We start from the raw sequence: 17,097 nt of genomic DNA, 5'->3' as shown, positions 1-17,097 counted from the left end.
GCACGAGGAGAACATTAACATTTTCAATTCTTTGGAAGTTTCTTCAATACACAGCTAGTTTTTAACTACTAAGAAAAAGTTCAGTGTTTTTATTCAGTTGCAAATTAATCAAAAGCTCGTGATGTTTCACGTGTTACTTTTCTCAGCGCTGATCTGGATGAACCAATCACAGCCGTTGATGACTACTGAATTATTATTTTTTTTGCTTTCAAATATATACATATATATTTTTTTTTTACAAATATTTGCATGTTTCTTAAATATATTAATTTACCAAATATTTTCTAACCGTATAAAGACAGAAAAATGTAACATTTTGTCAATGGCAGTGTTTTTAATTCAGTTGTGTGCAGTGTTACTTTTCTCAGCGCTGATCAGGATGGACCAATCACAGCCGGGCTTGAATACTAACTATGGATAGGGGTTAAAATTGTTTTTTTAAGAGGTTTCTGTGGCAGATTTGTCTCTATATATCAGGTAATATATACGATGTCCTGAAATTTAACATAAAAAAATCGTTTACTCAAACTATTTATCTGAACTATCAGCACCAACACCTTTTTTAAGTCAATAGCTCCCTCTGTAGGTCATATAATAGCACAACCGCCTTAAATAAAATAAAATAAACCACAATTAAAAACATCCACACACAGTCTGTACATATTATTTTTATTGAGACTTTCCGAGATTAATAGTTTAGACATTAAGTCAAGTCATTAGGTAAGTTTTTGATGCACATTAAAAAAAAAAAAGTCTATGTACAAATTTGCATCGTACGGTATGATTTTTCAACATAAATGTCATTTTTGGTTTCATAAATTCAGTTTGCTAAAACAAAAAATATAATAATAAAAAGAACACTTAAAAACTAAAATAAAACTCCTAATGTAGATAATAGAAATCCAAAACAAGAGTTTACACATTAAAACACAGAGCCATAAATCAGATCTCAAAGAAACTAAGATAGGAAAGTAATCCGTAATGCACTGCTTTAAGATGAACTGACGAGGCAGCATTTAATAACATAAAACAATCCAGTCTTCAAACAGCTGAATTGCAAAATAAAAGTACATGGCTCAAAAATCATGATTTCGTCTTTTGTGGTCATTAAAACGTGATTATTATATGCTATTTCAACACATATTTACCCCTGAGTGAAATCCAAGAAGCTAATATATAAAGCAAAGGACAGAAATAAGAGAAGTGAAAATGCTGACGCTTGTTTCAAACTCAGAACAAGCAAATCAAACGAACTTTCAGCAGTTTACAGCCCGTCTACTCAAAACAAGTGAAGAAACCACATAATTATTGCATTTACAGATTGATTCCAGATCTCGCAGCAGTAGTTTGGTTAGATGTCCTGTTAAATATGCTCAGTAGGGTTTGGTTGTGCTGTTGTAGACGAGTTTCTCTGAATCCTCGTAGGTGTGAACGTGACCACCGTTGACAGCCGTGTGCTGATATTTGTTCCTGTGCTTCTTCTTTCCCTTCAGAAGATAAAATGTGATCGCGACCAGCAGGACGGCGATGGCGATGCCCAGAACGATGGCGATGCCGATGATCACTGAACACAGACACGAGAGAGACACGTTACTCAACACATCTGGATATCTCAAGAGATTCAAACAGAGGTGCAACGACAGATTACAGACTAAAGATCACCTCAACAAAGACATGCAAGGTGCATTATTTTTAGTGTGAGGATACTAGTGCAACAGAGAAATATCATATGACATTTAAACAAAATGAAATATTGTCTTAGATCAGGGTTATTATAGTTAATTTAAACTATAGAAAACATTTGTTACTTCACATAAAATACTAATAAAAATAATATGAAAAACACAAATATAAAACAATTTAAAAAAGTAATAACAACATGAAAATATATAGATAATAATAATCTAAAAATATATATAAAATAAAAAAGAATAATATAAAAACACCAAAATAAAAAAACAATAATAATAATCTAAAAATATATAAAAAACAATAATAATAATAATAATAATAATAATATAAAAATATATTAAAAAAACAATAATAATAATGATAATAATATAAAAATATATAAAAAACAAAATAATAATAATATAAAAATATATAAAAAACAATAATAATAATATAAAAATATATCAATAATAATATAAAAATAAAAAACAATAGCAATAATAATAATAATATAAAAATATATACAAAATAATAATAATAATAATAATAATAACAACATAAAAATATATATATATAAAACAGTAATATAAAAACATACAAATAAAAAACAATAATAATATTATAAAATATATCCAAATAAAAAACAATAATAACAATAAATCACTAATAATAATAATAATAATATAAAAATATATAAACATAAAAAGCAATAATAATAATAATATAAAAAATTATAATATTACTAAACTTAAACTAAAAATTATATATATATATATAAGTCGCTTTGGATAAAAGCGTCTGCTAAATGCATAAATGTAATTTAATTTAAATATATATATATATATATATATAATAGCTACATAGGGGCATTTTCTAGAAGAAAATTTAAATGGTGCTTGCTTTGGCAAAATTTGCTTCTGGTCTGTTGCTAAGGTGTTCAGAGTGGTTGCTAAGCAGCTATGTTGGGTGGTTGCCAGGGTGTTGCTACGTGGTTGATAAGTTGTTGCTTGGCAGTTGCTAGGTTATTCTGGGTCGTTGCTAGGGTGAATTCATCAAAACAACTAAATATTTAACTAAAATAAAATAAAACCTGTGATCGTATCTCAGTGATATATGAGTAATAGGTCACGGTACCTCGGTTTAATCTATGACTCAACATTCATCTTTTAAAGGACAGCCGGCAAGGAAAGATATTTCTGCTGTTAATTATAAAGCATGTTATTTGTATAAGTGGTGTTACCTGATTCGTTGTTGCCCTCTAGTTTCTCAAAGTGAGCTCGTCTGGCAAACACATCAGTCTCTGGAAAACAAAATAAAGACATGATTGCAGGAGAAACAACTTTAGTAAGTTTACAGACTCATGTTTTCTGAAAGCAGTCATCGGATGCCCAGTTTCCACATGTTTATATATAATTCTTCAGGCTCTTAATGAAAAGTCTGTAACATAGCTTGGTTAAAAATTTTTCAATTGTAGTGTAAAAACACCTTTTTTAACCCGTCAAAAACTGCTCTTTTCAAAGCACGCCGTTTTGTAGCATGTTCCTTTAAATGTTAATGAGCTCTGCTGACTCCGCCCCCTCTCTTTCAGAGTGACCGTAAACTTCAGCCACATTCATCGTGAAACGTTCTAATCCAAAGATGCATTTCAAAAACCTTAGACTCACTTCTTCTGGAGAGCTGAAGATGGATCACGAATGATTCGCGCGAACATAAACGCGTTTATGAAAATCCGGTCGCATTCGCTTTAAAAACAAACGTAATCCACTGCGTCTTCAGCGGTTTAGGAGTAAATGACGACTGCTGTGTTCATTATTACATCAAGAAGAGAACACCTCGATCGCTTAAGAGTCATCTGCTCCGACGGTGAAACACTGGACTGATGACAGTCACTCAGGGGGCGGAGCTACAGTGCTGAAACACTACTGTCAATCAAACTCGTGTGGGAGGGGCCTGTTTTGTGATGTCACACAGACTTGAGATTTGAGAAAGGGTGTATTTTTATTATTATAGGATGGCTGTACACACACATTTCAGTTCAAACAGCTTGTAAAAGTGCATGACCCCTTTAATAAAAATCTTATGTGGATGATAATAATAACAATACAGTAAAACCCACCGGTCACTCCAGTGCACGACTCCATGCACTTCTCCTCCGTGTCAAAGCGGTTTTCATTTCCATCACAGCCGCCGTAGTTGAAGCGATCACAGCGCTGCTTGTACGGATTAAAGTACCAGTTAGTGAAGCTCGCGCGACAGGGGCCTGTTAGCGGCGGCTCCACGCAATGAACTGGAAGAATGAAGACAATATTAGGAATTTAACAGTAAAGTTCACAGAAACACTTTACAAAGACAAAACAATGCATATGAGAACAAGTGATGAATTAAATATCTGTCGCATTTCCTAATTGTATTTTATATTTAAAAGTCAACTTATGTACCTTTTTAAAAAAATAAACTGCATTGATGAAGAGTATCATCTATCCTACTTAAGAAGATTTAAATGTGCATATGCCTTGACAGAAAATTTTATTAATATTATTATTATTATTAATACATTAAAAAATATATATAATGCATTTCATAAAAAAATTAAATACAGTCATTAGTCTTTCAAGATATAATTATAATGCAAAATATTTAAAATGATGTATTTTAGGTTTGCACAGCAAACAAATACATATAAAAAAATACAGTGATGATTAAAAAAAATAGATATATATATAATCAATAAATTATTTAAAGTTTGCATGTATCATAACAGAAAATAACATGCAAATGAAATAGACGAAAATTTTTTAAAGATAAAATTATTATAAAAAATAAATATTTTAAATGTGTGCACATAGTATAAAAAATTTAATAGAATTAAATAAAGTGATGAGTTTTGAGATAAAAGTATAATACTTTTATAAATGTTTGCAAATAGAATAACAAAAATTATATATATAAAAAAAAAACAGAATTATCATAATATTAAATGTATTATTAAAAATATATGTTTTAGTTTTGCATCTGATAAAATTAACATTTTATAATACAATGATCAGCTTTCGAGATAAAATTATAAATCAATAAATATTTAGAGATATATGTGACCCTGGAGCACAAAACCAGACATAAGGGTCAAGTTCAATAATAAATAATATAATGAATAATCTTTCCATTGATGTATGGTTTGTTATGATAAAACAATATCTGTCTTTGTAGCAATGCATATTACTAATCAAAAATAAAGTTTTGATATATTTATGGAAGGAAACTTACAAAATATCTTCTTGGAACATGATCTTTACCTAATATCTTAATAATTTTTGGCATAAAAGAAAAATCTATAATTTTGACCCATATAAAGTATTGTTTGCTATTGCTACAAATACACCCCAGAGACTCAAGACTGCTTTTGTGTTTCAGGGTCATATATTTAAAGTTTAAAGTAAAAAATGTGAAATATAAATCACCTTTGCTTTTATCCACATTAATATCCAGCAATCGACCAAACTTACGGACCACTAAACAGAAAGAGGAGAAAAACTGAAATGAATCCATTCAGTCACACATAAACCTGAGCATCATTTCTGTCTCCAATTAAAGTACAATCAAAACAAATAAATCTGCATTAAAGCATCACATGAAATGTGCACTTAATGTCAAATGCTAGCCTCTCAGTGAATAACAACTTGATAACTTGAGTGAATTATTGCTTAAGTACTAAGGTGATGTTTATCATGTACATTTGGGACTTTAGAGACTCTCTTCTGCTCATCAAGGATGCATTTATTTAATCAAAAATATGAAAAAAAAACTGTAATCTTGCTAAATGTTTTTACATTATAAAATAACAGTTTCTATTTTAATATACTTTAAAATGTAATTTATTTCTGTGATGCAAAGCTGAATTTCCATCAGCCATTACTCCAGTCTAAAGTGTCACATGATCCTTCAGAAATCATTCTGATTTGTTGATATTTTTATTTTATTTTACTTTGTGCTGCCAAATATTTATTTGGGAAACTGCGATACTTTGACATGATTCTTTGAGGAATAAAATGAACAGCATTCATTCAAAATACACTGTGTGCAGAATTATTAGGCAAATGAGTATTTTGACCACATCATCCTCTTTATGCATGTTGTCTTACTCCAAGCTGTATAGGCTCGAAAGCCTACTACCAATTAAGCATATTAGGTGATGTGCATCTCAGTAATGAGAAGGGGTGTGGTTTAATGACATCAACACCCTATATCAGGTGTGCATAATTATTAGGCAACTTCCTTTCCTTTGGCAAAATGGGTCAAAAGAAGGACTTGACAGGCTCCGAAAAGTAAAAAATAGTGAGATATCTTGCAGAGGGATGCAGCACTCTTAAAATTGCCAAGCTTCTGAAGCGTGAGCATCGAACAATCAAGCGTTTCATTCAAAATAGCCAACAGGGTCCCAAGAAGCGTGTGGAAAAACCAAGGCGCAAAATAACTGCCCGTGAACTGAGAAAAGTCAAGCGTACAGCTGCCAAGATGCCACTTGCCACCAGTTTTGCCATATTTCAGAGCTGCAACATCACTGGAGTGCCCAAAAGCACAAGGTTTGCAATACTCAGAGACATGGCCAAGGTAAGAAAGGCTGAAAAACGACCACCACTGAACAAGACACACATGCTGAAACGTCAAGACTGGGCAAAGAAATATCTCAAGACTGATTTTTCTAAGGTTTTATGGACTGATGAAATGAGAGTGAGTCTTGATGGGCCCGTGGCTGGATCGGTAAAGGGCAGAGAGCTCCAGTCCGACAGCAAGGTGGAGGTGGAGTACTGGTTTGGGCTGCTATCATCAAAGATGAGCTTGTGGGGCTTTTTCGGGTTGAGGATGGAGTCAAGCTCAACTCCCAGTCCTACTGCCAGTTTCTGGAAGACACCTTCTTCAAGCAGTGGTACAGGAAGACGTCTGCATCCTTCAAGAAAAACATGATTTTCATGCAGGACAATGCTCCATCACACGCGACCAAGTACTCCACAGCGTGGCTGGCAAGAAAGGGTCTAAAAGAAGAAAAACTAATGACTTGGCCTCCTTGTTTACCTGATCTGAACCCCACAGAGAACCTGTGGTCCATCATGAAATGTGAGATTTACAAGGAGGGAAAGCGGTACACCTCTCTGAACAGTGTCTGGGAGGCTGTGGTTGCTGCTGCACGCAATGTTGATGGTGAACAGATCAAAACACTGACAGAATCCACGGATGGCAGGCTTTTGAGTGTCCTTGCAAAGAAAGGTGGCTATATTGGTCACTGATTTGTTTTTTTGTTTTGTTTTTGAATGTCAGAAATGTATATTTGTGAATGTTGAGATGTTATATTGGTTTCACTGCTGAAAATAAATCATTGAAATGGGTATATATTTGTTTTTTGTCAAGTTGCCTAATAATTATGCACAGTAATAGTCACCTGCACACACAGATATCCTCCTAAAATAGCTACAACTAAAAACAAACTAAAAACTACTTCCAAAAATATTCAGCTTTGATATTAATGAGTTTTTGGAATCATTGAGAACATGGTTGTTCAATAATAAAATTATTCCTCAAAAATACAACTTGCCTAATAATTCTGCACTCCCTGTATATATATTTTTTTGCTATCACTTCTCAATTTAACACAAACTTGCAGAATAAAAGTTTTAATTTCTTTAAAATAAATTAAGAATAAAAATGGACTAACCCCAAACTTTGGAACAGTTTTCTTACAGATTGTTATAAAATATTTATATTTTAAATAAATGCTCTTCTTTTTAACTTTTTATTCATCAAACAATCCTGAAAAAAGTATCACTGGTTCCAAAAAAAAAACAACCCAAAAATATTATTCTGATTTCTGAAGATCATGTGACACTGAAGACTGGAGAAATGATGCTGAAAATACAGCGGAGCATCACAGAAATAAATTACAGTTTAAAGTGTATTAAAATAGAAAGCATTATTTTATATTGTAATAACACTTTGCAAGTTTTTTAACGGATAAATACAGCCTTGATGAACAGAAGATCTAAACTGAACCAAACATTTGAGGTGTTGTGTGTATCCTGTGTTTGGATGTTTGTCCTCACGTTTGGAGCATTCAGCCTCGTCCGAACCATCGCTGCACTGCTGTTCCCCATCACACTCCAAATCTTTCCCGATGCAGCATTTATTTGAGCATGAGAAATGATCCGGACCGCAAGCCTCGTCACACTGCTCACCTGTGTGTGTTCAGAAGACCACTTCACTCACACACGTCTATATGAACAGCCTAGACACTCATTAAAATGAAATCATCAACACTCATGGACTTACTATGATCATGGATCGGACCTAATCTTCCAGACGGCGGCGGATCTAAAACTATAAAACAAGTAAAACAAAAAAGCCTTTTTTTGAAAAGTCACTCTAAAGAATGAAATTAAAATAGTGTATTTTATATAGAAAAAAAACATGCACAGAGAGAAATTACAGAAATATGGCACATAAAGAAGTACATTATGTACATTATGATATATATGTATATGCTTGTCCTTATTTGTGTGTTGCTTCTCAATAAAGAGTCTGCTAAAGGAGTAAATGTATTTACAGACAGGGTTATGTTTTAATAAAGACAAATATTTTTACAATATTTACTCACAATAAGTATATTATAAACCTATAAAAGGTAAGATGTTTTTTGCACTCTGACAGTTTTAACTGGCATGCACTTATAACAGAACCATGAAAAGCTCAATACCTGAAACTTTGTCGCAAGCGTTCTGGCATTCGTTGAGCGCCAGGTAGTTGTTGCGGTTTGGTTTGCAGCCTCCAAATTTGAACTGCTCACATTTCTCAGTGGCGGCGTTATAGTGCCAGCGTGGGAAAGAGCCTCGACACGGACCCTCTTTCTTCGGCACTAGACAGTGATCTGAAGGGGAAAAAGTCTGTTATAAAATACCAAAATTATAATATAATTTGCATGCAATACTGTATATAAAGTCTACTGAATTAACACTTGTATCAGCTGCTGCTTTTAGCACCTTGTAAAGTGTCAAAATGCATGTGAAAATGCAAATTAGATTTGCAAACCTCTGCGGTGAAGAGTTAATTATGAGAATTTAAAACTATAAAATTTAACCATTTAAGAGACAAAGTGGAAAACTCATGATAGTAACTAGAGCCCAACCGATATATCGGTATCTGGGAATATGTCACCGATAAAATGATTGTAAATGGTGTAATTATGTAGTTTGTCCAGCAGAGCATTGTTTGTTACTGCCCTGGATGAAACGCATTAAAGCTCAAGTTTATGGAATACCATTTGAATGGTCATATCTCCGTAACGGCATAATAGATCTGCTTAAATTTCGGGGATCAAGGCCCCCTTTCTAAGGGAGTGTACACGTTGCATTCAAATGGCATTAAAGTGAGTGAGATATGAATTTAAACTGTGTATTTTTTGTGTATTCATTTACAGAGATATATTATGTCAATCTTCTCCAGTAAGTTTTGTCTGTGTGTGAAAATAGCAGCGCAAATCCGTGAAAGAATGCTCCAAAGTGAAATTAACTTCAACAGAATAAAGTTGAATGGAATTTAAATAAAGTTGAATAAACTTCAACATTACTGTTCAGCACACTGATGTCAGACTCATTTTGGATAAAGTTTATTGTCATTATAAGATAGTCATTATAAGAGTTTTTAATCACCACATTCTTGAATTATCATTGCAAAAAATGTTTATGTATATATATTCGGTTTATGTATATATATTATTCTATATATAGTACCAGTCAAAAGTTTGGACAGACGAATGGGAAAGTGTCCAAACTTTTGACTGGTACTGTACTATAATATACATAAAGAATATCGGCCGATATATCGGTTTCGGCCTATTTTTATTCCCTTGTATTGAGATAGGCACCCAAAAAGCCATATCGGCCAGGATCTAATAGTAACTTTAGAGTTTTAATGCAATTAATGTCAGTATCAAATGTCACATCAATACACTTATCTTTTATGGAAACTTGAATTAAAGCTTGAACAATATACTGTCAAGACAGGTTTAAGTTTTGATTTATGACTTAATAAAAGTAAAGCTGTGAATGAGCAAGCAAATACAAATATAACATTGATGTAGTAAAATTATGCATGTTTGTCATGTCTCAAACGGCTTTCCTGAATGTGTTTTACAGTCGTTTGAATACTGTACTGCTCATTTACATAAACGTGTGTGTGTGTGAACACCAACTATTTGAAATATGAATGCTTATTCAAAAATAAAACTGAAACTGTCAATTACATTACACAACACAAGATGAAACATGAAAGACCATAGTATTTACCATAGTAAATAATGTCTCGTCCCTGAGTTTGTAAAAAAAAATAACATTTGTATTATAGGTTAAGCTCTGTACCCAATTATTTGCTGTCTGCATGTCACAGATCCTGCTGATAAACATGCATTTGACTCTTGGAAAAACAGTATTTAATACATTTTTGATGTCTATGTCACACATTTTCTTGCCATCACTGATGAGACAAACACTGCACTTTGAAAACACAAGGCAGCAAAACCCTATAAATAATGCAAAAACACTATAAATAATGCAAATGCAACATGATCAATTGAAATGAACACAAAGTCATGTAAATATCGGTTCAGCATGAAAAAATAGAACTGGTCTACAATTCAGCGTTCATATGGATTCTAGATTTATATTTTACAGCAAGACTGCTTCACAAATGCTCAATCATTCTCTGTGAAACTCCCACCCCAAAACCTGCCACACCAGTTTGTGAAACACTCAATTCTAGGAAACCTCAAGCAATCAGTCACAAAACAATAATTAAAAACAAAAAACAAACAATAAATCAAAAACAAAAAATGATTTCAATTAAAAATAATTTCGTTTCGATCAAGCAAAGTTGAAATTACTTACTAATAAAGCTCCTTTTAATAGGAAGTATGAGGGAGGGGAAAGCTATTTTTAGAAAACAAGACCAGTCTGGGTTAACAGAAGTAAACTACTTATGTATTCAAGTCTGAGAAATCCTGGAAAATGGTTAATCCATTTTTTCCGACAACTATTTTTAAGGTCACTTCAAAACCTGTTGGACTAGAATCTCAGGATAACAGCGCATGTGAATTTCACTGTGAGGAATCAGAGAAATGACTGCGAAACACTTGTCAGAAAACATGACAGATATTATTCACTAAACACTTTAAAGCAAGCTGTTGCTTTTAATATCATAGCACATACGGATCAGGCTTTGGTCAGGTTTTTGATTGGCTTATGCACGTCAGTTTCTGAGTGAAAAAAAACATTATTTATGGATAATTTTGGCAATATTGAATGAAAAACTGAGGTGCATGAGCTCAGTTTAATGAGGTCTATGATCAATCAAATCCAAAAAGAAATACAAAACCTGTGCTTATTAATCAAGATGACAAAAAGATTGAATCCTAAATTAGGATATCATACAGCAAAATAAGAGATCTACAAGTCATTTTTGACCAGGAACACCAAAAGGATTGAAAAACGAATAAATAAATGAAGTAAACACACAACATGTTTTTCATGGACTCACGGAGTGACTGTTCTGGCGTCAGGACCAAAACTGCCACCTCGGCAGATCCCGTCTGATTAGCGTCATCTGTGACCGTGAGTTTAAACCTATACATCCCCGGAGAAAGATTGGAGACGGTCACTGAATCCTCAAACTGCCCTTTCTGTCAAAAAAAAAAAATGAATAAGAGATTAAAATGAGAAGTGTACATTATTGGTTATATCGGTTAAAATTACATTCAAGCTTATACATACACAATGCATGATAAATCATTTTAATGCATTAATTGTGCCCCGTAATTCACCTTATGCTCTGTAATTCATTGCAACACCTTTAGAAAATATAACTCTATAAAAGAACCAATTTCAACCAATATCGGTAACACTTTAACCGTTTATATAATATTATAAAAATATTTTTATGCATTAATAATGCATTATAATATTTTTAATGCAATAATTATAATATACTATTATAATATTCATATTTTCATTGTTACAAGTATAAATCGTTCAAATCCATGAAAACAACCAATTTCAGTAAATATCGGTAACACTTTACTTGAAGCCTATGTAATGTATTATAAAAATATTTAAATATAAAAATATAAAGCAATAATTATTCCTTATAATAATGCACTGTATGAACTCAATTATATTAACACTTAAATTATAATATTTATCTATTCATTGTTACACCTTTAGAAAAAAACTTTACGACAATCCTAACCAACAAATATCGGTAACACTTTACATGAAGCCTTTACATATAATGCATTAGAAAAGTATTTTTAATACATTATGTTTTAATATTTATCTATTCTTTGTTATGCCTTTAGAAAAGTAATTCCTTAAAAAACACAACCGATTTCAACAAATATCGGTAACGCTTTACTTGAAGCCATTCAATGTAATGCATTATAAAAGTCTTCTAATGCATTAATTATGCTTTGTAATACATTGTATGATCTCATGAATAATTACAACCACAGTTATAAATATAACACTTACCAATTAATTGTTATTGTATAAATATAATCAGATAATAATTCATTAAAACAGCATGTAGCGAGGAATTTGCAAAGTGCATATTTTATACTTTTCTTAAAATTATTTATAAAAATATATGATGCATTTTAATAAACATTATAATGCATCACATTATAAGGCCACAAACAGGTAAAGGTAAATATCTAAACAGAAAAAAAATATTAAAATGATAGTTTAACAAAGTCATACATAGGCACCATTTACATCGGTCTAATGTCTACAAAACTAATCTCGCACATTTTCAGAAAATATTATTCTGATAATGATCCTGAACTCACATTAATAACAGCCGATGGGTCTCCAGACACCTGTACCCACTCATATTTTACTATCTTTTTATCATCTTTGCTCTCAATGCCGTTCAGAATCACATCTTCTTTGGGTTGAACCACTCGGTCTTGCCCGGTCACTGCGACTGGAGGTTTGTCCTCCACATCTGCAAGAAATCAAAACATTGCAGCGATGAAATATTACACAATATGAATCAATATCGGTGAAAACTGCACACAATGCCTAGAACGATAACGAGTAAGAAAGCCAGAGCTTATGAGAGAATAATACAAGGCAGATCTTCAACACTGAAGATGAGCTGAGTTAGGAAAACTACTGAAATGCCTGAGACATGCAAAGGAAATGAAAGTTTGAGACTAAAAGATACTGAGACTAAACAGGCTGTGTGATAAGATTCTACATGGTTGATTTACAGTTTAATTTACAGTCATTCTCTTCCATAAAAACAGCAGAACTTCTTTTTTGATAGTCAATCAGATTGTTGTGATGTAAACTAAATGCTCTTGGCTATTTAATTTATATTAAATATGTAATATTTAATATGTCTTGCCAGTCGTTGCAAAAAACTGCACTAGCATTGTTTTTGTATCACTGAGATACTATTATATGTATGTTTTTACGGTAACACTTTACGATAAGGTCACGTTAGTGAATGCATTAACTAACAATGAACAATACTTACAATATTACAATAATATGTTAATAAAAAACAGTTGTTAATTGTTAGTTCATGTCAGCTCAGATCCATTAAATATTATTACCGGAAACTACTTTTGCTTTTAAAAATGTATTAAGAAATGTTTGAATTAACTTGAATTATTTTTTAAGTATTTTGCCGTTCTTATCACTTTTTAATACTTTGAATTCTTTTTTTTATGATTTCCATTTTTATTTTAATGTTTACTAATTTTTTTATTCGTTTTTGGGTTATTGATGATATTCATGTATAGTGTTTGTAAACGATAAATTACGATATTTAAATAATAGTTTTAGCTATTTTTAACTAAATAAAAATGATGCATCTGAAATTAAAAGTTTTTTTAATATCCATTATATTTATTTATTTATATTTCACTTTCTTTTATTTCTATGTTTTTTATCATTTTAGTTATCGATATATATCTTTGGGTCCTAAATGTGTCCATCTTCTTAAATTATTCCTACGCCTCTGGTTACTTCAACACAGGAATGGACATGCATGAGTATTTCCAGGAGTATTTCCTCCACAGGTTTAAGACAAATCCAATGGAAAACACTGCATATAAAAATCCTGAATATACTCACTAAACTGTAAAAAACACGAGACGTCTACAACAGACTTCTACACACATTTACGATCATGTTCCTTACCTGGCACCTGTTGCACAACGTGATCTTTAAAAACAGATTTCAAATCACAATGATCAACTATCCTATACAGTATATAGAAAAAGTAATGTCTTTTAATATCATGATTTCCTCTTACCTGAAGGTTTTTCCTCAAGGTAATCTTTAAAAACTGATATCAGAAGGTAGTTGCTGAAGCCATTCTTCCTCACAAAGCGGCAGACTTTCCTCTGTTTGTACAAACAGTTGAATTTAAAGCACGTGCTGATGCTTTTGGTATTTCCTCCATGTTCTATCAGAGCCACATTACAGTTTGGATCACGACAACAGGCCAGAATACATTCTTCAGGCAGAGACACTTGAAGAACAGACAGGAACGTGGCCCCGTCCTTCACAGATTCACCTGTGTCCAACACAAAATCCTCTTTGCCAAGACTGAACTTATCCATGCATTTCCCTTCATCCTGAGCCTCTGATGGAGCCACACGGAGACAGATGTGAAGAACCACCGCGGTCCAGAAGAACCAGAGCCGAGATGGAGACATTCTCCAAATGAACAGAAGCCTGTATAAACTATTCAAAACCAATCTGAAAAGAAAGAACTTTATATTATATATAGCTGGTAGGATGAAACACTTAAACACACAACGAATCAAAAAGGAGTAATTCTTCAAAGAACAAAACCTCCAGTAAGAGCCCTTTATAAAAGATTATAAATAAATCTGAAAAGAAAGAGATTAAAAAAATAAAAGTTAAAAATCAAAACTAACAAATAATACATAAATGGATTTATATTATAGGGGTTTATTCAATCTACCTCCTATATTTATATATTTATGTTTATTTATAAATATATGAAGATTAAAAAATAAAAGAGTATTTATTAATTGAATTTATTTATTAAGAGTATTTATAGTATTAAGAATAAAACGTACAGTAAAATCCCTTTAAAAATTATTTAAGAGACATCTGAAAAGTAAGAGAAAACATTAAAACTAACAAATAAAATTTATAAAATATTGTTGTGTATTAAATCCAGAACGAATCAATAAGGAGTCATTAAAAGACTAAACGAAACTTTCAATTAACATTTTATTCATAATCAATCAAAAAGGAGTTAAAACAAAATAAAAGCCATTTATAAATTATAAAAGACCACTCTGAATTGAAAAAAATAAACAAATTAAATCTAATTATGATTTATATTACATATAGCTGGTAGAATGACCAAATCCACAATAAATAATAAATAATTAAAAATGCCATTATCAAAATAACAAACACTCCAGTAAAACAAAACAACAACAATACGTCTGAATATTTATAACACATCATAATTAATAAATAATGACTAATTACAAAAATAATTCATAGGAGTATTTCTCCTAAGGACAAATACCCAAATCAACGTGAGAACATTAAAATGAATTTTTAATATACGATGTGACACTCTAATACATGTATTATCGTCACTCGCTCTTTAAAGAAAATATTACGTTTTGTAACTTTACACTATTTGTAGGCTAAACAAAGTCATTTTCTCCCTTAAATTAAGGTTAAATCTAAAACGACTTGAAATAATTAAATTGTGTAATTAGTATTACGAAACACAAAAGCGAAACTTTTCTAGCCCAGTGTTGTCGCAGATATCTGCTTTACTCCGACAGAAACATCTCAGGCCGCCGGAAGAAGAAAAGAAAAGATACTTGCTTTTGTGTTCGTCGGTAAAATATATAAACTTAAACACTTCTTACCTACTGAAACAGCTCCGAGACGGAGTGACTCCTCGTCAGACAGAGATAAAACGTCGTTTCAAGCAGGGTTTCGATGGAAATGAGACGTTGTTTCGAGTAAAGCCGCGGCGGTCAGATCCGGAGCTTCAGGTGAGGTGTGTCCGATACCGAGATACCTGCGCGAGCAGGAAGTGATGACGTCACGCGCTCGAGTCAGACTCCGCCCCCTCGCGCTACAGTGAACCACACGCTCTCTGCGTTATTCATTTAAATGCTTGGAGAAATATATATGTAGCCTGTGTATTACCGGTCTGTCTGTCTGTCTGTCTGTGATTAATTCTTATGAGGATATGTTTTGTGTGTGTCTTGGTTTTAAAGTCTGCTGTCTGAGTCTGACTCAATCAGATAAAAAGGACATGACTTAACCACAGGCTGACACATGATGTCTGTGGCTAAAGTGCGTGTATGTGTCTTCTGCAAAGAGCCAGTACCCGAAATATTATAGAAGAAGTCGTTAAACATATATATATTAACTTTGTCTACATTTAACACATAATAGTGTCTTCACAAAAAAAGGGACAGAAATTTTTTTTTACTGACCCCAAACTTTTGAACAGTGTGTATTTAACACAATTTATTTTTCTGAAGGATCACGTGACACCAAAGAGTCGCGTAATGATGCTTAATATTCAGCTTTGCTTCGCAGGAATGAGTTATATTTGAAAGTATATATTCAAGTAGAAAACTATATAATAGGCTAAAATATATGTAATATTATATATAATAGGCTATTTTACAAAATAAAAAAAAACTGTATTTTTGAACAAACAAATGCAGGTCTAATACATAAAAACGTTAAAAATCGTACTGATCCCAAAATTTTGAATGGCAGTTTATTGGCTATGGGCAATCTAACGCATGATCTGTTTAATCTTCAATATAAATGTGTGTTACACACACACACACAAAAAAAAAACAGTCCAAGAGTGCACATTAATGAGACCTAGAGAGCTCAGTGTGGGTGCTTTACCACGCCAGAATTAGAACAAAACATTAAAAAAGTCACACCACAGCTCCACAGATGATGTTTTGAGCTTGAGCGTCTGATGTAGTGCGTTTAAACTAGAAATGTCACCTGTGGTCAGAACACAAATAAATATTTCTATATCTCTGGAGCTGTGCTGTGCTGTGCTTTTTAAAAAATGTTTTGTTCGCAATACAAATATGTGCAATGACCACATAGTGATGTAGAGATGTGGGGGCGTGTTTAAACGACGTGGCAGAGTCTTAACATTGATAAAGAATATCTCTTTGAGTTTGAGACTTGAGTCTTTGCAACTTCACAGATCTTGTTTATGCACCAAGAGCTTGTAACACGCCAAAGAGAAAGGAATAATTGAAATCGCATCATATGACCCCTTTAAAGATTTTTTAAAACGTGTTTCACTTCATTTATCAAGTGTCTGTGGCAA

At 32.3% G+C, this 17,097-nt stretch overlaps 1 protein-coding gene across 2 annotated transcripts; it reads right to left on the bottom strand.

The window, feature by feature from the left end:
* Positions 1 to 652: 652 nt before the first annotated feature.
* LOC113079037 (kunitz-type protease inhibitor 1) lies at positions 653 to 15,965 on the bottom strand. 2 transcript variants are annotated; one of them, XM_026251215.1, is made up of 12 exons: positions 15,647 to 15,965; positions 14,032 to 14,480; positions 13,917 to 13,940; positions 12,554 to 12,711; positions 11,248 to 11,389; positions 8,414 to 8,584; positions 7,990 to 8,037; positions 7,764 to 7,895; positions 5,130 to 5,180; positions 3,788 to 3,958; positions 2,912 to 2,971; positions 653 to 1,564 (listed from the first exon to the last, which is right to left on the bottom strand). In XM_026251215.1, the coding sequence occupies exons 2-12, from the start codon at positions 14,435 to 14,437 to the stop codon at positions 1,374 to 1,376; spliced, it is 1,554 nt and encodes a 517-aa protein (XP_026107000.1). In that variant the 5' UTR covers positions 14,438 to 14,480; positions 15,647 to 15,965; the 3' UTR covers positions 653 to 1,373. The 2 variants fall into 2 exon arrangements, with proteins under 2 accessions (XP_026107000.1, XP_026107002.1); XM_026251217.1 differs by lacking the exon at positions 13,917 to 13,940 and having other exon boundaries at positions 15,647 to 15,962.
* Positions 15,966 to 17,097: the final 1,132 nt, after the last annotated feature.

This window comes from Carassius auratus, unplaced genomic scaffold (assembly GCF_003368295.1).
Source record: "Carassius auratus strain Wakin unplaced genomic scaffold, ASM336829v1 scaf_tig00027103, whole genome shotgun sequence".
Classification (NCBI taxonomy): Eukaryota; Metazoa; Chordata; class Actinopteri; order Cypriniformes; family Cyprinidae; genus Carassius; species Carassius auratus.
The sequence above is the reverse complement of the archived record's forward strand: the minus strand, read 5'-3'. Positions and strand labels throughout refer to the sequence as shown.

Bases quoted from the DNA above. Each gene is read 5' to 3' on its own strand.
- LOC113079037 (XM_026251215.1), bottom strand. From the start codon at position 14,437: ATGTCTCCATCTCGGCTCTGGTTCTTCTGGACCGCGGTGGTTCTTCAC. The intron at 11,390-12,553 runs GTGAGTTCAGGA...TTTTTTTGACAG, and splicing joins ACCCATCGGCTGTTATTAAT to AAAGGGCAGTTTGAGGATTC. The intron at 8,038-8,413 runs GTATTGAGCTTT...CTTGTTTTATAG, and splicing joins CGCTTGCGACAAAGTTTCAG to TTTTAGATCCGCCGCCGTCT.